Source organism: Protopterus annectens, chromosome 7.part1 (genome assembly GCF_019279795.1).
Source record: "Protopterus annectens isolate FY-2018-M chromosome 7.part1, PAN1.0, whole genome shotgun sequence".
NCBI classification, from domain to species: Eukaryota; Metazoa; Chordata; order Ceratodontiformes; family Protopteridae; genus Protopterus; species Protopterus annectens.
This window is the reverse complement of record NC_056740.1, coordinates 325,442,438-325,465,345: the sequence shown is the minus strand read 5'-3', so window position 1 is coordinate 325,465,345 and position 22,908 is coordinate 325,442,438. Positions and strand designations below refer to the sequence as shown.

General features: G+C 43.7%; 1 protein-coding gene across 1 annotated transcript in view; it reads right to left on the bottom strand.

Annotated features, from left to right (window-relative positions):
- QARS1 (glutaminyl-tRNA synthetase 1) overlaps window positions 1–22,908 on the bottom strand; it is a 1,547,311-nt gene that overhangs the window by 1,227,050 nt on the left and 297,353 nt on the right. Inside the window, exon 5 of the mRNA XM_044078737.1 lies at window positions 8,237–8,301. Coding sequence (XP_043934672.1) covers window positions 8,237–8,301 — 65 coding nt within the window. The remainder of the gene's footprint in view (window positions 1–8,236; window positions 8,302–22,908) is intronic.

The following is a 22,908-nucleotide window of genomic DNA, read 5'->3' as shown; positions in this document are numbered from 1 at the left end:
CCTGTCTTAACTCTTCCCTGAACTCCATCTCACAATTACCATTTTTCAATTTCTACCATTTGATCCTTGGTGCTGCCCTCACACTCATCCTCCTCTTCTTGATCACCAATTTTTTTACCTTGATTTTTAATCAATCACTGATTTTCTTTATTTGACAGCCTGCTTACTGAAAACCTCCAATGTTTTCCTAAATATTTGTCTCTTTGTATCCTTACCTTAAATATTAAGTATGTATGGCCCAAAACAGAATAGGACTCAGATATCAACATTTTATGCTCCCTGGTAATGAATCCCTTACCTAATTTAGACCAGCATTTATACCTTGGAGCATAAATACATAATTCCATCCCTTGTCTATAAACTGCTGGGTATTTTATATCTAGCAATATTTTTCCACATGTTTGCACTCTTGTGCTAATGGGGAGATATAAAGAAACCAGTGTCATTCAAAAAGCAGCTATGTCCCCCCCTTAATAGCTGCATATCTTTGCCTTTCCATCTTCAAGTATTCCAATTTTCCTAAACAGGTAATTTTCATCTTTAACAAAGCCATCCCCTTTCTTCTTACTTCCTTTATACCAAGACCTAGCATTTACTGCATATCTCTCTCTACTTAATCTTTCCTGTTCCACTTTATCTATAGGCGTTTCTTGTAAGACCACTAAAATTTGAGTCTCTGCTGTAGCCCGTTCTACTTCTGATTGCAAAGCAGCATGTCTTTCAAGCACTGAAAAATAAGAGGAACAGGATACTCAGTAGATGAGAGATCATCAGGTTGGTTAGCCCATAAACAAAGTAACAGTTTTCCATTATTTTCTTACGTAACCCTTTCCCATTATGTTATTGGATAGTACCAGCTGCTTCCTCTTATCTTGTCCAAATAGGCTAGCCAGCCCATTCAACTTCTCTCCCCACATGCTCCTGTGACCTTTTTATCACATACCCAAAACAACAGGACTTACTTTCCATTCTTGGCAGCCCTACACCCCAGTCCCCTAAACTCTTGTATTTTGATCACGGACAACTCCTTGAATTCTCAGCCATCTGTTTGATCTCACTATTCACTGGAGAGAAAAAAAAAAAAAAAAAAAAAAACTTCTAGCCCCTAGTTAACACCTCTATAACTATGTACAATATATACAACTTACCTTCTAAGGTCAAAGCCCTATCCCCCAATTCGCTGGAAGATGAAATCTCAGCGATCGAATGAAGTGGTGCACAGTTTCCTTTATGTTGAAACATCTATAGCCATACCCCTTTGACTTAAATTCAAATCTTCCTCTCCCTCCCTTCCAATAAAACTATCACGGCATCCTTTGATTAATCATTATTCTTTTGCCCCAAGTACCACTCAAGTGAAAGAGCAAACTTTAAACCTTGAAACAGTGTTAATTTACATTTTGAATACTTCTTGCCTAGCCTGCTCATATTTTCAGGAGAGACAAAGCTAATGAAACCTCCCATTTAACTCTACTTTAAGGAGAGAGGTACTCCCAATTATCTACCGTCGGAAAAAGTATATGTAAATAACACACTCTAGGAATCAAAGTCATCACCTTTCTGACCAGATCCCTATTCAATTTCTGAAAAGACGCCTTACTCACTAATGTAAATTTTGTGTTACCCCTCTCCATAGATCATATAAATGCTCGTATCCACACAGGACATTCATAAATCAATATCCCAACTGATAACCCCCCCCCCCTTTCATTTGAACTCATCTTATGTGTAAAGATGTACCTCTAATTAGCTATCCTATATTAGTCCAAGTAATAACGAAAGGAAATGACAGTGACATATGTATGTATGAATTTTACATGTGTGTGTGTGTATATATATATATATATATATATATATATATATATATATACATATATCATATATATATATATATATATATATATATATATATATATATATATATATATATATATATATATATATATATATATATATATATATATATATATATATATATATATATATATATACACACACACACACACACACATTATATATATATATATATATATATATATATATATATATGTACACATATAAATACATACATAACACGCACAAGAAAACTGGTACTTATAAATATGAAACACGCACATACTTTAAACAGTATCAACCCTACTGATAATACTTTGCCTTCTAATAATGTCTAGCTGGGTCAAACCCATTGTGCGACTTGTTGAGAAACAAACAGTACATAAATAGAGGTAGAGGAAAATCAAACCCTGGACTACAGGAAGCAACTCAACAGCACATAGCTTTAATCCTGTGTGCTAAATACCAGCTATAACGGCTCCCGTGGAAATTCATCTGAGACACTGCACCACATCTGCGATAACTTATGCATACGATCAATTGAATGCACCCCCTAGATACACATACAAACTATATTTATTTCAATTTTATAACTGGGTAAGTAGATTGGTCACCAGACCCTTTTCAGCCACAACGTGTCAAATGCGATAAAAACAGTTAAAAAGTAGAGTACAGGACAATAAAAAACACATACATACATACTTTTAAAAACTAAACAGTATTTACTTTGTTGATTACACACCTATCCAAATTTGTCCAAGTGGGCTAAAAGTACAGTTTTGTACCTACCATAAATGTAGATGTTCGAAGATCCACATTGCTGCAGTCCTTACACTTGGGTAGTCCGCTGTCCTCGGTCGGCCCGAATATCAAAGTATTAGGCTGACGTCGGTCAAGGCGCTTAAGACTGACATCAGGATGTCAGGGTACAAATGTGCATGACCGACGTCATATCCTCAGTCTTTTCTTGCCCCAGATGTCAGAAGACCCTAAAAAAGAAAGGTCAAAACCAAAAGACAGCAAAAAACAACCAACCACCCTTGCACTAATCATATGTACAATATATACAATATCTACAATATTTACAACCCAAACCACACAACCGCCTCTAACTACAGAGGGGAAGGAGGGAGGGTAAATTGGACTGCAGCAATGTGGATCTTCGAACATCTACATTTATGGTAGGTACAAAACTGTACTATGTTCTTCATCTCACATTGCTGCAGTCCTTACACTTGGGTAGATTCCCAAAGCAGAGGTAAGGAGGATGGCAAAACTATAAAGCAGTAGGAGCTGCCAAAATGCCTTGTAAAATTGCAGTGGCAAAACCAGCCCTAGATTTAGAGTAAAGTGGAAGGTGGTAATGCTTAGAGAAAGTATGCACTGAACTCCAAGTAGCTGCCTCCAAAATATCTTTAGTTGCCACCCCCCTTAAAAAAGCTGTAGAAGTGGCAGTAGCCCTAGTGGAATGAGGCCTAATCCCAGCTGGAATCTCCTTACCATGATGGGAATAACAGAAAGCAATACAAAACCCAATCCACTTAGAAATAGTTTGTTTTGACACAGGCTTGCCCTGAGAACCCAAAGCAAATGAAACAAATAACTGCTGAGACTGCCTGAACCCTTTAGTTCTGCTCAAATAATATTGTAACTGCCTGTGTATATCCAAAGTGTGCAAAATCTTTTCCCCTTTATTTTGGGGGTTTGCATAAAAAGTAGGCAAATGAATAGTTTGGTTTAAAGCCACACTAGAAACCACTTTAGGCATAAAGGAAGGATTAGTACGTAAAGATACCCTATCCTTATGGAAAATTAAGAAAGGCTCAACTGCCATAAGGGCCTGTAATTCAGAAACCCTTCTCGCAGAGGTAATGGCCAACAAAAAAGCAGTCTTCCATGATAAATATTTCAACTCGGCAGTAGCTGCAAGCTCAAAAGGTTGTAGAGTGAGTTTCTCCAACACAAAATTGAGATCCCAAGCAGGAGTAGGAGCTCTACGTGGGGGTCTTATATTCTTTGCCCCTCTAAGGAATTGCTTAAACAAAGGATGAGAAAACAATGGTGGGTCACAGTCATAGTGAGCAGAAATTGCTGCAGCATGAACCTTAATAGAAGAGAAGGACAACCCTTTGTCCAGTAACTCAGTAAGATATTGAAGAGCCACACTCAAATTAGGCTTCGAAACATCAAATTCCTTTGCTGTACTCCAAAATAAAAATCTCTTCCATTTATCTGCGTACACTTTCCTTGTACTAGGCCTTCTGGCCTCCAAAATAACATTCAAAACTTGCTGTGGCAGCTGAGACCCTCCAGGGTTTAAAACAGAATATGCCAGGCTGTTAGGTGAAGAGAGTGAAGTTTGACATTGAGTAAATGACTGTTCTCCTGAGACAGCAGGTGTGGAATTGAAGGCAAAGGCCATGGAGGCTCCCGAACCAGACTTATCAGTAATGGGTACCAGTGCTGTCGAGGCCAATCTGGAGCTATTAAAATCATCTTTGGCTTGTCCTGTCTGACCTTTAGGAGTACCTTTGGGAGGAGAGGCAGAGGTGGAAAGGCATACACATGAAGATTGCTCCAATTGAAAGAAAGAGCATCCACTTTCCAAGCTGTGGGATGAAACCTTTTTGTGCAAAACTTTGGCAGCTGGTAGTTTAGTGGAGAAGCGAACAGATCTATGTCTGGAGTTCCCCATGACACTGTCAATTTCTGAAATACATGAGGATCCAATTTCCACTCGTGGGGATCCATAATCCGTCTGCTCAACACATCTGCTAAGGAGTTCTGTGCTCCCGGCAGAAACCTTGCCTGAAGATTTAGCTGTAAACAGAGCAGTCTCCCACAAAATCATTGCTTGTCTGCATAGAGGATAAGAATGTGTTCCCCCTTGCTTGTTGATGTACCACATGACAGTTGTGTTGTCTGTTAGAATCAACACCTGCCCTGGAAGAAGTAAATCCTTGAAAGCCATTAATGCAAATTGGACTGCTAACATCTCCTTCAAGTTGATATGTAGATGTTGTAGTCTGGCAGGCCACGTGTCTTGTATCCATTTTCCATTTAGATGAGCTCCCCAAGCTTTGTCTGAGGCATCTGTCGTTAGAATCTGACTCGCCTCTGGCCGGGTCACAGAGAGTCCCTTGTTTAGGTGACATTCCTGAGCCCACCACAAAAATTCCTTTTGAATGCAAGGTATTATCTGAATGACAGTGTCCAAATCTTGGCAGTGCTGTGTCCATACATTTTTGAGATACCATTGTAGCTTCCTCATATGCAGTTTGGCATTGGGAAGCACCAGAATACAAGATGCCATGAACCCCAAGGCTTGAAGGACTGTCCTTGCAGTCAGCCTGGACTGATGAGACAATTGATGGAAGTAAAGGGAAAGATTCTTTTGTTTGTCCGGGGTCAAAAGGCCATCTGGGATGCTGTATTCAGTCTCACACCCAGAAAGCACATGTCCTGAGAGGGTACTAGACTGGACTTTATTTCGTTCACAGAATACCCCAAGCATCTTAGCACTGCTATCACATATTGCAAATGATGAAGAAGTTCGTCCCTTCCTTGAGCCAGAATCAGGCAATCGTCCAAATAAGGATAGATCTGAATTCCTTTTAGCCTGAAGAAAGCTATTACTGGAGCCAGAACCTTCGTGAACACTCTGGGCGCAGTAGATAAGCCAAAGGGCAATGCAGAGAACTGATAATGAGAAGTCCCAGCCCGGAAACGCAGATACTTCCTGCAACTTAGCCTGATAGGAACATGAAGGTAAGCCTCCTTGAGATCCAGAGTCACCATCCAGTGATCTTTGCCCAGCAGAGGTAAAAGCTGTTGTAACGCCAACATTTTGAACTTGGGAATGTCCAGATAAGTGTTGAGGATAGATAAATCCAAAATTGGTCTCCACGTGTTCCCCTTCTTTGGTACTAGGAACAGGCGAGAATAAAATCCCAGGCCCACTTCTGGCAGAGGGACCGGCTGTATGGCCCCTATTTGAAGCAGCAGAGAAATTTGTTTGTGAGCCTCTATTCTTTGCTGAGGAGGAACGTCTGGCATGCCTTTGAAAGGAGGCAAGGTATGGAAATAAAACTTGTAACCTTGGTGTATGATATCCAATACCCATCTGTCTTGGGTAATTAAACTCCAATTTTCCTTGAAGAGTGCCAACCTTCCTCCCAAAGGTGCTGCCAGACAAGAAGGCTCTGGCAGCTGAAAGGGTAGGTCATTGGGCCTGTTTATGAAAGGACTGGCCCCTGCCCTCACCCGAAGACTGTGCAGGTGAACTCCCTGTTCTAGGTCTGAAAGAACCCTGAGCTCTGCCCCTACCACGTCTAGATCTACCCCTAGACTGTGAATCATAAGAAGGGTACGTCCACCCCTTAGCAGGCCAATTCCTACTAAATTTCGGAGGCTGAACTTGCAAAAAATCTTTAACAGTCTGCATAGACTTAGCCTTGTCCTCCATTTTCTTTAAGACTGCTTCCACAGGTGAACCAAACAACACATCAGACTGTAAAGGAGCATCTAAAATCCTTGTTTTAACATGGTCAGATAAATTCTGATCCCTCAGCCAGGCGTGCCTGCGAAGAACTGACCCAGTGGCAGCCACCCTAGAGGAGGCCTGTACAGCATCAAAACCACATTGTAAAGAGTGCTTACCCACCTGTTCAGAAACATGTACCAAATCTTGTAATTCTTTACACTCAATACCTTCCGCCAGAGCATCAACCTTAGACTTCAATTGAGAAAGAAGATAGTTTTGATATTTCAACATGTGAAACTGGCAATTCAAAGCCCTCATAGCTAAGGTGGAAGAAGTGTAGACTTTCTTTCCCCATCTATCCAAAGCCCTGGCCTCTTTATCTGGAGGAACCGGATTTTTTACAACAGAGGCCTTGACACCCTTAGGTCCCTGACTAACAGTTTCTGGGTCCGCCCTAGGACTCTTATAAAGATATTTATGAGCTTCAGGCACCCTGTAATACCTGTCCGGTTTAACAGGAGCAGGAGGCAAAGAATCAGGATTAAGTGAAGCCTCTGCAAACACATCTTCCACAACATCCAGAACAGGTGGTATAGCCAAAGGCCTATGCTGGGGTAAAAGCAAAATTCCCTAAGCCTTTTCCTGGAATCAGAGAAGTCCTGACCTTCCCACTTAAAATGTTCCCTCATGGAATGAAGAGTCTCTGAAAAGAAAAATCCTCTGGAGGAGAAGCAGGAGGAGTAGAATCATCCACATCAGAATCAGAATAAGGAGAATACTCCTGCAAGTCTTCAGTCAAGACTCTGAAACATCCAAGCCTGCTCAAAACTCCCCAACTCTGGTTCCACCCTAGGCCTCATATCAGGAGGGGGCAAAGAACCTCTAATCAAAGTAATTAAATCTTCTGCCATTTTAAGCATGTGCTTCTTGGGCACAGATCCTGAAGAACTAGGAGTGACACCAACAGAAGCTAAACCTGGCCTGCCTCTGGGAGAAGCCTTAGAAACAGAAGGAGAGGGCCTAACCACCCTAGGAAGGGAGGGAGTACAGTAACCTGAGAAGCCCCTTCAGCCTGACCTGCCTCCTGAGAGGCCACATCCTGCAATATTAAAGTCTCCCCCTGGGACTCCAGAGAAGCCTCCGGCGGAACCACCGATTCCACTGACGCCTCTAAAGAACCGGCGTCCAGTACGGACGACTCTTCTTGCCTGTGTTTAGCTGCTTTGTCATTTCGCTTCTTCAAGAAGCGGCGGAGCATCCGACGGCATATTATAATTGCACCGCTTCCCGAAGACCAACCTGGCACAATCTAACCTTCGCTTAATAGTGCGCTTATTGAACCTAGCACAAAAGCGACACCCAACAACGTCGTGCTCAGGCCCCAAACAAGGAATACACAAAGTATGATAATCTCTATGCGGTATCTGTTTCCCACAAGAAATACAGTTATTCACTTTTTCTGACATCGGTAAACCACAGAGGCAAGAAAAAACTAAAATATTCCCCAACGGGGTACTTAGCCAACTTTGACTCTGTCTGAAACTCCGAATTCGAAAAATTTCAGAACGCCGAACGGCACTTGCAACGCTGCTTCTGCATCGGACCATGCGGCAAAAAAGACTGGGGATATGACGTCGATCATGCGCATTTGTACCCTGACGTCCTGATGTCAGTCTTAAGCGCCTTGACCGACGTCAGCCTAATACTTTGATATTCGGGCCGACCGAGGACAGCCGACTACCCAAGTGTAAGGACTGCAGCAATGTGAGATGAAGAACATCACCCTTATTTAAAATGCAGACCAGAAAAGAAATGCTTCTACATGAAATGCTAAGCTAGCATTATAGGGTGCTGTTAGATAAAGGCAGTAAGATAAGCCACAGCTATGGATCAAAACTTCACACTACCATTATTACTTACCTGCACATCTACTTCATTCTTAACGCTCTTTCCATCTGCCCACCTTAATTTGGTTCTTGCTTCAACTAAGAAAAAAGTAGAGCAATTTTTAATATGTAGGGGAAAAACAGTCTGTTCTATAAAAAAATGCTTTTCTAACTGAAGTTAATTAAAATGGGGTACTTTACAAGGTTTGAGAAATGCCCCATTAAAACTAAAAAACTAAAGTCTTGTAAGCTGAAGATACAGAGAAGTTGTAAATTAGTCAGCTATCCCTCACAGAAGCACCTTATTATTTATCTATGTTAAAACAGTGTTAAAATAATAGCACTTGCACAAGAAAAGACTAATACACATTTAACTGCATAAGGTCCACTATAAGCTTTAAAATCAAGTATACAGTGTTACATAATGACTCCTCACAGCAAAACCATCCAAATGTGAATCATGTTGTTTTTCTTTTGGCTTTTCCCGGTTAGGGGTCGCCACGGTGGAACTCCAGACTGCTAATGATTGGCAGTCGATTTTTATGGTGACAAGGTGCCAACCCAACACCCAACCTTCAACGAAGGCACGCCCATACTCTGCCTAATTAAGCTCACAGCTTCTAGCTCATGCTGAAATTAAAAATAAGATAACAGCAACAGACTATTATCAGTGGTACTCAGTACCAACTCAATAATGACCAGTTAACATAATGGGTAAGGTCTTCGCTTCTCATGTACAAGGTTCGAGCCTGACCTCTGGTCAATGTCCATATAGAGTTTGCATGTTCTCCCTGGGTCTCTGTGTGGTGCCTCCTACCTCCCAAAAACATGCTGAATGCTTCCACCTCACACTCACCAAAGAATGGAGACGTGGGAAGCAGCACAGTCTCTAGATGGTGCCCTATAGGGAGAAGAGATGTACAGAACAACCGCTATGGGCATCTACTGTGGTGTGCAGCATCTTCAAGATAGAACACAAATCGTAGACTGCATACTGTGTCAGGGCTAGCCACTCAACAGAGTAAAAACTGTATCTGTGTGATTCAGTTTTGTTGACTAATGTCGCCAAATGCACACGAGTATTTCCAGTGAAAAGTGGGCTGAGGATCAGACCTATACCAGGGACCCATGTTAATGAAGGGAGGTTTTTATGTGCTCCTGTTGGCCACTGTGTGCCTGCCATAAAGCCCAGCAGCCTTTGGTCAAGAAGCTACTGGTAGTCCTGTGTCCGGTTGCCCAAGCTTACCTGGGACAGCTGTGTTATACAAAAGTTGGACATAATCAACCTGCCAAATATGAACCAAGAATTGCCACACTCACTGTAGGTTCACTGAGAGGATGAAGCTTGAAAGTGGATAACTTGATGGTAAGAAGGTGGCTGGACATCGTATGCATCCAGGAGACAAGATAGAAGGGCAATGCAGTAAAGCCACTTGGCTTGGGGTCCAGGGTCTACTACACAGGAGGAGGACAAACTAGAAACAGTGTGAGAATTCTGATAAGGGATCGGCTTCAGAAGACAGTATGAGATGTTATCAGAATTGGTGAGAGACTCGTGACAATCAGACTACAAGTGTAAGGATAGAACACTATTCATAATTCCAGTGAATTCTGCCCAAAAGCAGGGTTGTGATAGTGAAAAACAGTGCCTTCAGACAGCAATTGCTGGAGCTACTAGACTAAAAGACAACATGAACTGGTGCTGAACATGGGTGACCTGAATGCACTTATCAGTACAGACAGAACAGATGACTACCTTGGTCCACATGGGTGGGACAACAGGAATGAAGGAGGAGAGGCCATTCTAGATTTCTGTCTGGTAAATGGTTTGATGCGGGCCAACACATGAGTCAGCAAGAGGGAGAGTCACAAGATCACATATAAGTGTGTCCAGCATGAAACTTGGGTAGACCTCCTCCTAGTAAGGAAAGGGCACTGGGGTAGAATCAGTTATTACAAAGTCAGTCCAAGTGAAAAGGCAGGCCTCTCAGCATAAACCACTGGTTGCCACAATCCTCTGCCAACAGTGGTCAAAGTAGGCTCCAAGGGCAACAAAGACTAGGCTGAAGACCTCGATGTTGAATGGAGAGAAAGCACAAGAGTTCAAGGAATTACGCAGGGCTCTAGCACCTCAGGAAGACGAGGACCTAGTTGGTATTGAATTAGAAGAAGAATGTCAGGGCCTCAGAACAGCATGTGTGAGGACTACAGAACAGGTACTTGGCTGAGCCAGGTATGAAAATAAGGTACACAAGGAAAACTGGTAGTGGAATGCAGAAGTCCAGAAAGTCAAAGGAATGAAGAAGAGCAGGGAAAAAGTGGCAGATAAGACTGACCGGGCTAAAAAGGAATACTGGTTGCCTAACTAAGCGAGGAGTTGCAATAGCAAAGAACAAAGGATCAGTGGCACTATCAGCTTCTAGAAAGTGGCTCAGTAGACAGCAAAAAGAAAGACTGTCAGGTTGCAAGACAAAGACAGAAAGATGAAGAAAGTCAGACACACCCTTCATAAGAGATGCCAGCGGCAACCTGCTCACCAGCCCACAGGAAATCAAAGGCAGATGATCGCAGTACTTTTAGCAACTTCGGAATTAAGAAAACCACACAGAAGCTGTACTGACACAGAAATAGTCTAAAATGAAAGAGAAGAAGTCCACCCCAGAAGGATGGCTATGGAAAAATGATGTCAGGGGAAAGCAGCAGGCTCAGAAATCACAGCAGATACGATCAAGTTGGGTGAACTAGGGGAGAAATGGCTCCTGAGGGTACTCATAGCAGTATGGAAAGAAAGGTTTATCCCAGATGACTGCAGAATAAGCATACTAGTGCCAGGGTACAAGAACAAAGGCGACATCCATTACTTTGGGCAGTACGGGATATCAAACTCCTTTCACACTGCCTGAAAGTTCTGGACAGGGTGATTGATAAAATAATGCACAGAGTACTAGAATGTAAGGTTGGAGACGAGCAGTTCAGATTCAAATAAACAAAATCAGTATTTGCAGTGTGACAGACAGTTGAGAAGAAGCTAGAGATAATTGTTAAAAGTTAAAATGGGCAATCCTAGATTTGGAGAAGGCATATGCCAAGGCCCCAAGAAAGCTGATTTGGGAAGTTCTGTAGTGATTTCAAGTCCCAAAATCATTGGTAGAATTAGTGCAGGCTAAGTACAAGGACCCAATGACTCAAGGACAAACAGTGTTCAGTCTCACAGAGGGGTTCCCATTGGGAGTTGGTGTGCTTTTAAGGTTCAACTCTGAGTCCACTGCTGTTTACACTGGTGATGGAATACATCAGCAAACAGGCTGCAGGGACAGATCAACAAAGTTGCTGTACGCAGATGATGTGGCATTACTGGCAGACTGAGCAAGGACAGGAGAATGGATTGCAAAACTGAAGGCATTATAGGATAAACCTGAGTACAGATAGGACAGTTGTAATGGCAGCAAAAGGGAAAAAAATCAGAAGAAGCTGAGAGTTGAGATAGAAGGGAAAATAGTGGAAAACGTTAACATTTTTAAGTATTTGGGAGGGGTGTTTGAGGAGAAGGGAAGTCTGAATGAGGAGGCCAAAGCTAGAATCACAGTGGCTGCAGTCAACTGGCAGAGTGCGTCAGGGGTGGTGTAACAGACAACTGCCAAAGTAGTCGATATGTAAGGTATACAAAACAATGGTGTGACCAGTACTACTGTATGGTACAGAAACCTAGGCAGTAAATTCAGAGAAGTTGTGGAAACAAGAGGTGACTAAAATGAAGTGCCTGAGATGGGTAGTAGGATGCACACTGTGGGACAGAAAGAACTAAGGACACGAGCAGAAGCCAACATAGCTCTAAATGTACACTGTAGGACAGAAAAAACTAAGGACACGAGCAGAAGCAAACATAGCTCTAAATGCAAAGAAGGTCAATCAGAGCAGATTATGATGGTTTGGGCACGTGCAGAAAAGCAAAAGACAATCTTGTGAAGATGATTTGAGACAGACTGCAAGAAAGCAAGAGGAAACAAGGGTGTCCGGCAAAGAGATGGATTGACTATGTGAGAGAAGACCTGTGACAGTTAGGCATAACTGTTGAAGAAGGTAGGAGACTGGCACTGAATTGAGAGAGATGATGACAACTGACATGACACCCCAACCCCATGCAGAAAAATGGGAAAGTGCGGTTGCGAGAACAGCAGATGGGTATTATCACAGGTAGAGATACTCAGTGTGACAGTGTTTTACTATTGAGTCCCCAAAACATGTGAAATGCATCTTAATCCCACAACACTTATTTTCCTGACCAAAAAGGAAAATTGTGCCACATACTGCATTTGATATTTCAAACTGCAAAATTGTTTTGTTTTTATTACAAAATCAACATTAGCTAAATCACACAGTACAGAAAGCTAGGGTATAGCATTAAATCCAATACATACGCATCCTTATTGGCTTAGCTAAATATTAGTTTGAAAAAGAAAGCTCCTCTCGAAAAAGTCTCATTCCTGCCCAATTAAAGTCTGGACAGTATTTACAAAACCACTGCATGTTCCACAGCTGCATGCTTTTGCACTACAATGTACTCCAGTATTAACCATGCCAGTCTCACACACACACAGACACACACACACACACACACACCCCCCCGCACACATACGCATACGCGCGCACACACACACACACACACACACACACACACTCGCACGCACATGCGCTCGTGCGCACACACACACACACACTTGTAAGCAAACATGGATCTTCATGTAGATAACATACCACAAAATTAAGATGGTCACGCTGTGCCATGCAGTGAAACAATACAGCAGCAAAAGGATTTAGGCACACTCTCAAGGTGGTAAAAACCTCTTGGATATCCTAACTGAGAAAGTATGAAATACGTGACACTTTCATATTTCATATTGTAACGTGGGCTGCAGGGAACACTCAAAAACTTAATACCAAGAAAGTAAGACTGCTTGAACATTCAACATTAATGTCACAGCATGTCATTCACCCCTTTCACAATAGGTAACACAGCATTGCACATGAAATAATAATGCAGTCAAACAGAAAATGTAAGAGAGAAGCCCTTAAGTATCACTATAGTATGACTTCTGCAACACTCACTTAGCTCACATGTTCACAACCTCGCTACAGCAAACGGCCAAGAATTAAAATTTAGCTGTTGCTCTATAACAGACTCTTCATCCTCCCAGTGCTGTAGTGCTATGACCATCTGGCTATCTCCATTTCAGCTCTTTGCTTAGAGAAAAAAAATCATACAGCATGCTAATCTGCACAACATGGGGGGTTAAGTCATGTTTCAGGTAACATACAAGCACGTAACATCTTACAAAAACTACATTTAAGATGTTGCACTTTTTGTATCAAGAAACAACAAGGTAAACTGGAAATCTAAAATACTGCAAAAATTTCATTACAAAAAAGGATATGAACACTTTACAAGAACAGAGGAGGACATGCTAGGGACAAAATAGTATTCCAAATGCCTATACTAACATACACAGTTTTCAGTCTTTCACATATTTCAAATAAAAATCATTACCAAGTGCAAAGAGGAAAAAATGAGATGGCCTTTTCACCACTCTGCTTGCCAATTACTGAATCTCCAGCCATCAGGCTCAAGGCCATTCATCCCTTAGTGATGGGACTCTCAGATCCCCTAGGATGGCTGCAGTCTGGACTCTCATCAGCATCTACAAGAGCCTATTTCATCTGAATGACCAATACTCTTACCCCTGGGAGGTGACGTGGCCATCTACATCACTGTAGTGACTGCTAATACCGCCCCCACATGTCGATCACAACTGTCACTGGCTTGAGTACTGGCACCCACACCTGTCTCTCCACTGGCCCCATCCTCCAAAATGGATTAGCATTTTTGGAGTGATAGAGTAAATCTGGCTGGGATTCTACTCTCTTCCCTCCAGGATAAGCAAGCCTATCCTTTCCTGCCACAAGCTCAGATCACCTGTGTCATAATCAGGGCTTTATACCGCTATCAGCACCATCAAAGCTAGACATGGTCACATTTGTCAAAACAGTAAGCATGCAATTACATTTGAAGAAAAAGAAGCCATAAAGAATAAAACATACTGGTATGGAAAAGTAACCATCACTGCCTGCCTAAGGCTACACACTAAATACAGAACATGGATATGTGCAAAGAAATAGTACAACATTCACTTCCATTTTTCTCACAAACATGCATCCCCCACTTTTAATATTAATGCTTAAATGTGTTCACTACTATTTTCAAGCAATGCATTCATACTGCAATACCCATCAGCTGATCATGTAGATATTTTTACTGATTTGCACACTGTCCAACTACAGCTGCTCTCTTCAAGTGATACAATGCAATGCCATGCACGGCAAAAAAATATGATAGTTCAGTCAAACCCAACTTAGACGACATTAAGGTAAACTAGTAGTAGAAAAGATTCTGTCAAGTCTGAGTGTTGGCTTGATTTTAGTTGAACTGCAACTACAGTTATTAAATATCTGCAGTCAATTACGTGAGAAATAATGAAGCAGATGTCAAGTAGAAATTAAGATGATAAATTGAATTGAACGCTGAAAGGAATATTTGTAACAGGATTTATTTTTTGTATTTTTCCCAATAAAGTCTAAGGCTGGCAGGTTATATTTTTTTTCCATCTTTATTTTATTTATGTATGTATTTATGTGTTTATTTATTTACTTAACATTTGTTTACTGGAAAAGTCTGACTTGGAATGAAGCCAATTTTCAACGGCAGCCCGGAGAAGAAACACTCCAGATGCACGTCTTTGTAACGTGGGAGCACCCACAGGAAATCCACACGAACACAGGGAGGCAGACTCTACGCATAAGGCACCCCAGACAAGAATTGAACAAGAGAACCTTTTGCTGTGAGGCGACAACGCTACCACAGCACCACTGCACTGTTCAATCCATCTGTTCACATTACTACCCGTATGTGATAGTACAAATGCTGCTTAGTAAAACAAAGCACTGAACCACACTCACAGTACATGTGGAAACTTTGCTTGTTACTCAAAGTAGCACCAGGAGAAAACTGCCCTGAATAAACTTAAATGCAGTAGAGCTGTCCCTCCTTATTACATCTGCCTCATCTACTGATCTGCTTCACCCAGAATCATTATGGTTTACAAAAAATCTTTAAGGACCTCTAAAAGGTACATTCACAGACTGGTAGGGTTGCTATCTGATTGCCTTGTTTTTGGAAATGAGATTGAAAGAAAGCCATATACACTGGATAGATGCAGTCATAAGGTGTGTTTTTCTGCACAGGAAAAAAAAAAACTGAACTGCCTGCTATTAGTAATCTATACAACGTATTATAATATCAGTTGCTCCAGTTAGCAGTCAATCACACCAATCCTCAACATTACCCTCCTTTCCCTCTTATTTTTCATGCTTTGATATCCTTAAAGTGATAATCTCCGTCAAGGTTGAGGGGACCACTTCATGATACCTTATTAGCAGAAAACGTAATAATGATGATGGATATACACAGCCATCATTCATCCTTCTCACCACTACAACAGAAGCACCATCTCTCAAGTCTGTTGGCACCAATCTAAACTCATCCCCTTTACCCATGAGGCCAGCATTCTGCCTTCATGAAACAGGACATTTGTAAGTGGAACCTAATCAGTAATCTAAATACACAACTTGTACAAGTGCTTGCTGGGCCTAGAAAAGACAAAACTCATTGCGGTGTTTTGTCTGCTATGACTGCTTCTAATAGAGGGTGTATTGAAAGAGGTAAATACGAAGCAGGCAAACAAATCACAGAAAGGGAAGTCTACCTAACAACTAATAGCTAACACCTTCCTCTAGTGGTATGCCATGGCCACTATTTTTTGGGGGAATCAGATTATTATTTGCCTATTACTTGTTTTCTGGCCACCTCAGGAAAGAAACCATGTGCCATTTGTTTTCTGATCAATTTTGGACAGAAGCCTGAAACTATATCGACTAAACTCAATTGAATGCTGAAAGGAATATTTGTAACTGAATTTCTTTTTTTGTATTTTCCCCAACCAAGTTCTACAGACTTTTTTTTTTAATGCAAACTGCAAATTGCATCATCATCTATGCAGAACTCCCTTCTGCCAGGCAAGGAAAAGGTTGGCAGGAATGTGAGGAGGATGAACCATGATCATGCAGACTTGACATTATGGAATGCACATAACTTTTGAACCCATCACTTCTGACTGATTTTCACCATTAGGGCCAGAGTTCCTAGCAGACCTTCCTGGGTGACATCATGTAACAATCCTCCCAAGTAACTGTGGTCCTAAAGGAAGTCCTGGAACAACAGACCATGTCTATTTTGTAATACCTTGTGACTGCAGCACATCTACACAAGCGTTCCTGAAAAAAGGCCTGGGATATGATATACTGGTGGTCTTTGTAGAATGACCTCTAGGCTATACAATTGGCAGTTTACAATGTTTTTCTTGACAATATCCAACATTTAGAAAACTGACTGGATAAAGTGATTTTGGAGACTGTTCCCCCATTTCATCAGCAGCATAAAACATGAGTAAGTGAATACTCTCAACTCTTGTGTCCTGTCTGATAAAAGTGAAGCTGCCTATGCACAGCCACACAGTAAGGTGCTCTCCTCTAGTCGTATAATCAGGATGAAATGATGGAAAATTAATAAAAATGATGAGGGAGGCCTCTGTACAAACTGTGGGGATGAAAATGGGAATTGTATGCAGGACTACCACATCTTTGTTGAAGACCAGATATGGTGATTTTCCACACAATGCTTTAAGTTAAGAAATTGTATTTTTTTCCTTGGGTAACAGCAACTAAATTTTCCATAACAGAAATTTTAGCTTCACCATAGAGGTTGGTTTGAAGGGAAGGAGAGTTAGCATAAAATACAGGCGCCATAAAGGGACAGACTAACAATGTAGTTCTAAGAACAGCAACTCTTGAAAAAGCCTTACAAACCTTAAGAAGGCACCCACACTGAAAAATGAGCCAGTGTGTCCACGGACATGTACTTTTCCTAATATTAGGCTTTTGGGAAGACAGAACCATATGGACAGCCCTACAGGAAAAACTTTTAGTTATGTACTTACCATAACTTCGGATGTATGGGATCCATCTCGCCTACATTCATAACAGATGGGTTCGGAGCCGATCCATCGGCTCCGACTCGGCAACTAATACACTAGCACGAAGTCTCTCATTGGCTGGGCTACTCCCTATCCCAGGATGCACTACACCTGCTTCCCCAGATCTTGTTTGTTCACTTTCATACATCCATGCAAACACAGAAAAACTAGTAGTCACTATAACCAACTAAAGTTCTTCAAGAAAGATCACCAAAAAGGGACTACAGCTCCTCTAAATCCGAATGGAAGGGGGAAGGAGGGTGGGTACTTATGAATGTAGGGGAGATGGATCCCATACATCCGAAGTTATGGTAAGTACATAACTAAAAGATGTAATGGGATCCTATCTCGCCTACATTCATAACAGATGGGACGGCGTCCCTAGCACCTAAATCCCGGGTGGCTCATTGGAAAACACTCCTGAGAACTGAGGAACAAAAGGAAGCCCTGCCTCGAGAAACCACATCCAATTTGTAATGAGAAATGAAAGTGTGCGGAGAATTCCAGGTTGCCGCAGCACAAATATCATCTATTGATAATTTGGAGTGAAAAGCTACAGAAGTAGCCATTGCCCTGGTAGAATGAGCCTTGACTGGAAAGGGAAGCTCTTTGTTAGCCTGTGAATAAATAAAAATGATACAATCTTTAATCCATTTAGCTATGGAGGTTTTTGTTACTGGTTGACCCAATTTGTTCATTGCAAAGGAAACAAACAATTGATTTGATTTCCGCGTGTGAGCGGTTCTATTCAAGTAAAAACGCAGTTGTCTATGTACGTCCAATTGATGCAAGGTATATTCTGCGTTATTAGAGAATTCTGGGAAAAACACAGGGAGTTCTATAGTTTGTTGAATACAGAAAGTGGGGGCCACCTTTGGTATAAAGGAAGGGTTTAATTTCAATGAAACTCTATGCTTGTGAAAAATCAAATAGGGAGGATCAGAACAAAGAGCTTGAAGTTCTGAAACTCGCCTGGCAGAAGTTATGGCCACTAAAAAGGCCGTTTTCCAAGACAGAAATTTTAAATCACAGGTAGCAGCTGGTTCGAAAGGACGGGCAGTTAGGGCAGCAAGAACCATATTCAAGTCCCAATGGGGGACAGGATGAGATAATGGAGACCTAAGGAGCCACACACCTTTAAGAAAAGCCTTACAAAGTTTGTGAGACATCAATGAAGGTTCAAATGAGGCATGAAAATTAGAGATCGCTGCTAGCTGAACCTTAATGGTAGAAACTGAAGAGCCCAACTGAAAAAGGGAGGCCAGAAAATTCAGAACCTCCGATACTGGTGCAGTGAGAGGGTCTATACCCCGTTCCTGAGCCCAGAAGGCAAACCTTTTCCATTTGCTGGAATAAATTTTGATAGTGGAAGGTTTATGAGAAGAAGACAATATGTGGACCACGTCCGGAGAAAGAACATTGTCTCGGACTAAGGATGGAAGTGGAGTAACCATACTGCCAACTTCAAGGACCTGAGAGACGGGTGAAGCCATCCTGACTGATGAGTCAGCAGGTCTGGCACCGGATCCAGAAACCATGGACCTTCTATCGCATGCCTCTGTAGGAAAGGGAATCAAACTTGACGAGACCAGTGCGGGGCAATCAAAATCATCTCGCTCTCCAGGTAAATGGCCTTCTGTATCACCCTCGGTAGGAGGGGAAACGGGGGGAAAGCGTAGAGAAGACCGGGGGGCCAAATGTGGGTCAAAGCGTCCCTGGGAATCTGTCCCTGAGAAGGGAACAGCGTGAAGAACTCTCTGCATTTCGCATTGTGAGGGCTGGCAAACAGGTCGCAGCAAGGGAGACCCCATCTGTCAAAGATTTTCGCAGTTACTCCCTGGTTGAGGGACCACTCGTGGGGTGAAAGAATGGTCCTGCTTAATCTGTCCGCAATCACATTGGATTTCCCCGGTATGTGCGTTGCCATTAGAAAGCGGTTGGTAGCTACCGCCCAGTGCCAAAGTCTCATGGCTTCTCTGCACAGTGGGTAAGACCTGGTTCCACCTTGCTTGTTTATGTACCACACCACCGACATGTTGTCGGATAGGATAGCAATCGGGCCTTGTGGGAGAGCGTGATGGAGAGCTTGGAGTACCAAGAGTACCGTTCTCATCTCCAGGACATTGATATGCAAATGCGTTTCCTGGATCTGCCATGTGCCTTGGACCGACCTGTCCAGGTAATGACCCCCCCACCCTACCTGGGAGGCGTCCGTAGTCACAGTGGCAATGGGACGTTGAGGTATAAAGGGTCGCCCCTGGTCGAGATTGGATTGGAGAAGCCACCAACGCAGATCTCGACGGCAACTTTCCGTGATCATGATTAAATGGTTCAAGGGAAGTTCCTGATAAGACCATTGAACCGACAGTAGCCATTGTAAAATTTGCATGTGAAGTCTGGCCAAGGGAACTAAAAGTATGGTTGATGCCATCGAACCCAACAGTTGTAGAATCTGATGGGCCGGGGCTCTTAGTAGGGGAAGACAGGATTTGACTTGATCTTGTAGGACCTGAATTCTTGCTGCCGGTAAAAAGGCGTGCATTCTTTTTGTGTCTAAGTCTGTGCCTATAAAAATAATACGCTGAGATGGCTGTAGTACAGATTTTTGCAAATTGAACGTAATCCCTAAGAAACGGCCCAAGGTGACCGTGGCGCTGAGCACCTGGAATAGTAGATGCTCGGAGGTGGCAGTAAGGAGCCAGTCGTCTAGATATGGAAACACTTGGAATCCCAGACTTCTCAGGTGAGCAGTTACCACTGCCAGACACCTGGTGAACACCCTGGGGGCTGTGGTGAGACCAAAGGGCAGTGCTCGGAATTGGAAATGACTGACTCCGAGGCGGAAGCGTAAGTGTCTCCTGGACTCTTGAGCTATCGGAATGTGATAGTAAGCGCCCTGGAGATCTATGGAGCACATCCATGCATCTTTTTCCAGCAAAGGAAGAATAGATTGAAGAGTGACCATTCGGAATTTGGACTTTTTTACAAAATGATTCAATGAACTGAGGTCCAAAATGGGCCTGAAGTCCCCTGTCTTTTTTGGTACCAAAAATAATCTTGAGTAAGTTCCTAATCCGATCTGGTCGATGGGGACAGGCTGGATGGCTCCTTTTTCTAGCAGCTTTGAAACCTCTAATGCTGCCTGATCCCGCTGACTGGGTGGTACGTCCGGGATTTCCCTTAAAGAAGGGGGGGGTTTGTTGAAGGGGATGATGTATCCTCCGGTAATAATGCGAAGCACCCACTGATCGCTTGTTATGGATTCCCAAGCTTGTGGGTGCACCGCAAATCGACCCCCGACTGGCTCCGGAGATGCACAGTCGGGCAACAACTCAGGGACGCTGGTTGTATGAAGAACCACGAAAGGAATCGCGGTCTCCAGAGTTACGGGGGCCTCTGCCACCTCTGGGGCGGCGTCTTCCAGAATTTCCCCCTCCCCTGCCTCTGGAGGGGGAATCACTGGGTGGAGTAGGGAAAGACTTCTGAGATTTTCTAAACCACATTTTCCCTCCTCTCTGAGCCTTGGGGTAAGGCCTAGAAGGAGCGTAAAATCGGGCCCCAACGGCAGTCAAAGTCTTGCCCTTCTGCTCGCACCGAGTTAGGGTGTCCTTCACCTTGGGTCCAAACAAAGATGACCCATCAAAGGGGGCGTCGGCAAATGAACACAAGCGTAACCAGGCGTGTTTCCTGAGGGCAACGCCTGTTCCCGCTGCTCTACTCGCCCCTTCGGCCGCATAGGAAATGAACCTCATGGACGAGTTAACAATAGAAAAGAGGGTAGTCATCTGGGCGCCAACAGTCGGGGCCAGCGCCTCAGGTAGATTACCAACAAGGGAGTCATTTAGCTCTTTGAGGAGATCCCTTTGGAGCCTCGTAAAATGACATAAGTAGTTCAGCGACCGTAAGGTAAAGGCCGCTGAAGACAGGGTACGCTTCCCGTACCTATCCATGCTCCTGGAATCCTTATTAGGAGGATGAACAGACGTTGAAGCCTCTGCCACATCCTGCTGTGTGGCAGAAGCCACCACCAAAGCATCTACAGGCACACCCTTTGTGAGAAATTCCTTCTGGGGGGGGGGGCTGACAAAAACTTATTGGGCCTCGCAGGCACCGGTTCCACAGAATCAGGGTGTTCCCACGCCCTTCGAGAAACCAAATCAAGGAGTTCATCGAAGGGTGGAGACACCCAGAAGGCGGAAGGCTGGGCCCCAAAGGCCTTGAGGAAGACTGACTCCTCAGCTGAAGGGGTTTTGGCTTGCCAGTCACCTCTCTGTCTCAGAATCTCCAAGATATCTGAGAAGGAGATATCATCCGAAGATGATTTGGGGACCCTTCTGCGTCATCGAGGTCAGTATCCGATGTAACAGACTCATCTTGGGAGTCTACGTGCTTCCTCTTACACAATTTCTTCCGTTGGGGTTCGTCCGAAGCAGTTTCGGACGGACCACCCGGAAGAAGGGAACCCCCGATGGGGGTATCCTCAAGCCTTGGGGCCCCGCTGCCGGGGAGCTGCAACACAACAGAGGCACCAGTCTCCAAATCTAGGGACGGTGAAGTAGAATCTTGCTGAACCAGCAAAGGCATGGCCAGCGCGCTCCTCATGGCCTCAAAGGCCGGACCTCCAGAATCCAAGGAGGTCACTGGTCTAGAGGCCATGATGGCACTGGGAATTCCAGCAGCCGATGCTCCGAGAGGAAGACTAGGCACCGAAGCACCCAATCCCAAAGTGTTCCCCTCGGGCCCGGCTGAAGAGGTCGCAGTTACCAAACCCTGAACCGGAGGACAGGGTAGGAAGCACAGTCGGAACCGAGAGACCTCGGAGGGGTCTCTGCTCCGACCGTATGGCTCCGCTTTGCTCCACCACCACCGACTCCAATGGCTCCGAGGAGGTTGGAGGAGGAATCGAATGTGTTGGAGGGGGGATCGGCTACGAAGCTAACTGTGCTGGAGCCGAGACCAATTTAGTAAAAACTGGAGATTGGAATAGCCTCTGTATCACCCTATCCAGGTCCGAATCAGAGAGTCTCGATGATTTAGAGGAGGTAGACAATCGAGAAGACTTTCCTCTCGGCTCCGAGAGAGAAGGGGACCGGCTCCGAAACGGCTCCAACGCTATCGGCGCCGGTTCCACCACAGCATGGACCACCATCGGCGCCGACGGAGCTTTCTTCGGAGCCGAGGGGGAAGAGTCTGAGCTGCACACCTCCACCGGCTCCGAAGCCATTGGAACCGATGGAGGTGATTCACCTCTCGATACTCCAACCTGCGGCTCCGAAACCAATGGAGCCGAGGCAGGAGGTATCGAGGCAGACCCTTCGGCCCCGAAGTCAGTGGAGCCGAGGAAGAAGAAGTCAATTTTGGCTTTTTAGTAGATGGCTCTGACGGACTTGTCGGAGCCGACGATCTTTTCTTTTTGGAAGCAACAGGTGGATCCAAGGCTTCCCAAAAGAAGGTTTAATAAGCCCTTTCAAAATTAGCTTGTTCTTGCGTTCTTGAAGAACTCTAGAGGAGAACGCATGACAGACGCTACAAGTCTCTTGCAGGTGTTTCGGCCCCAAACAAT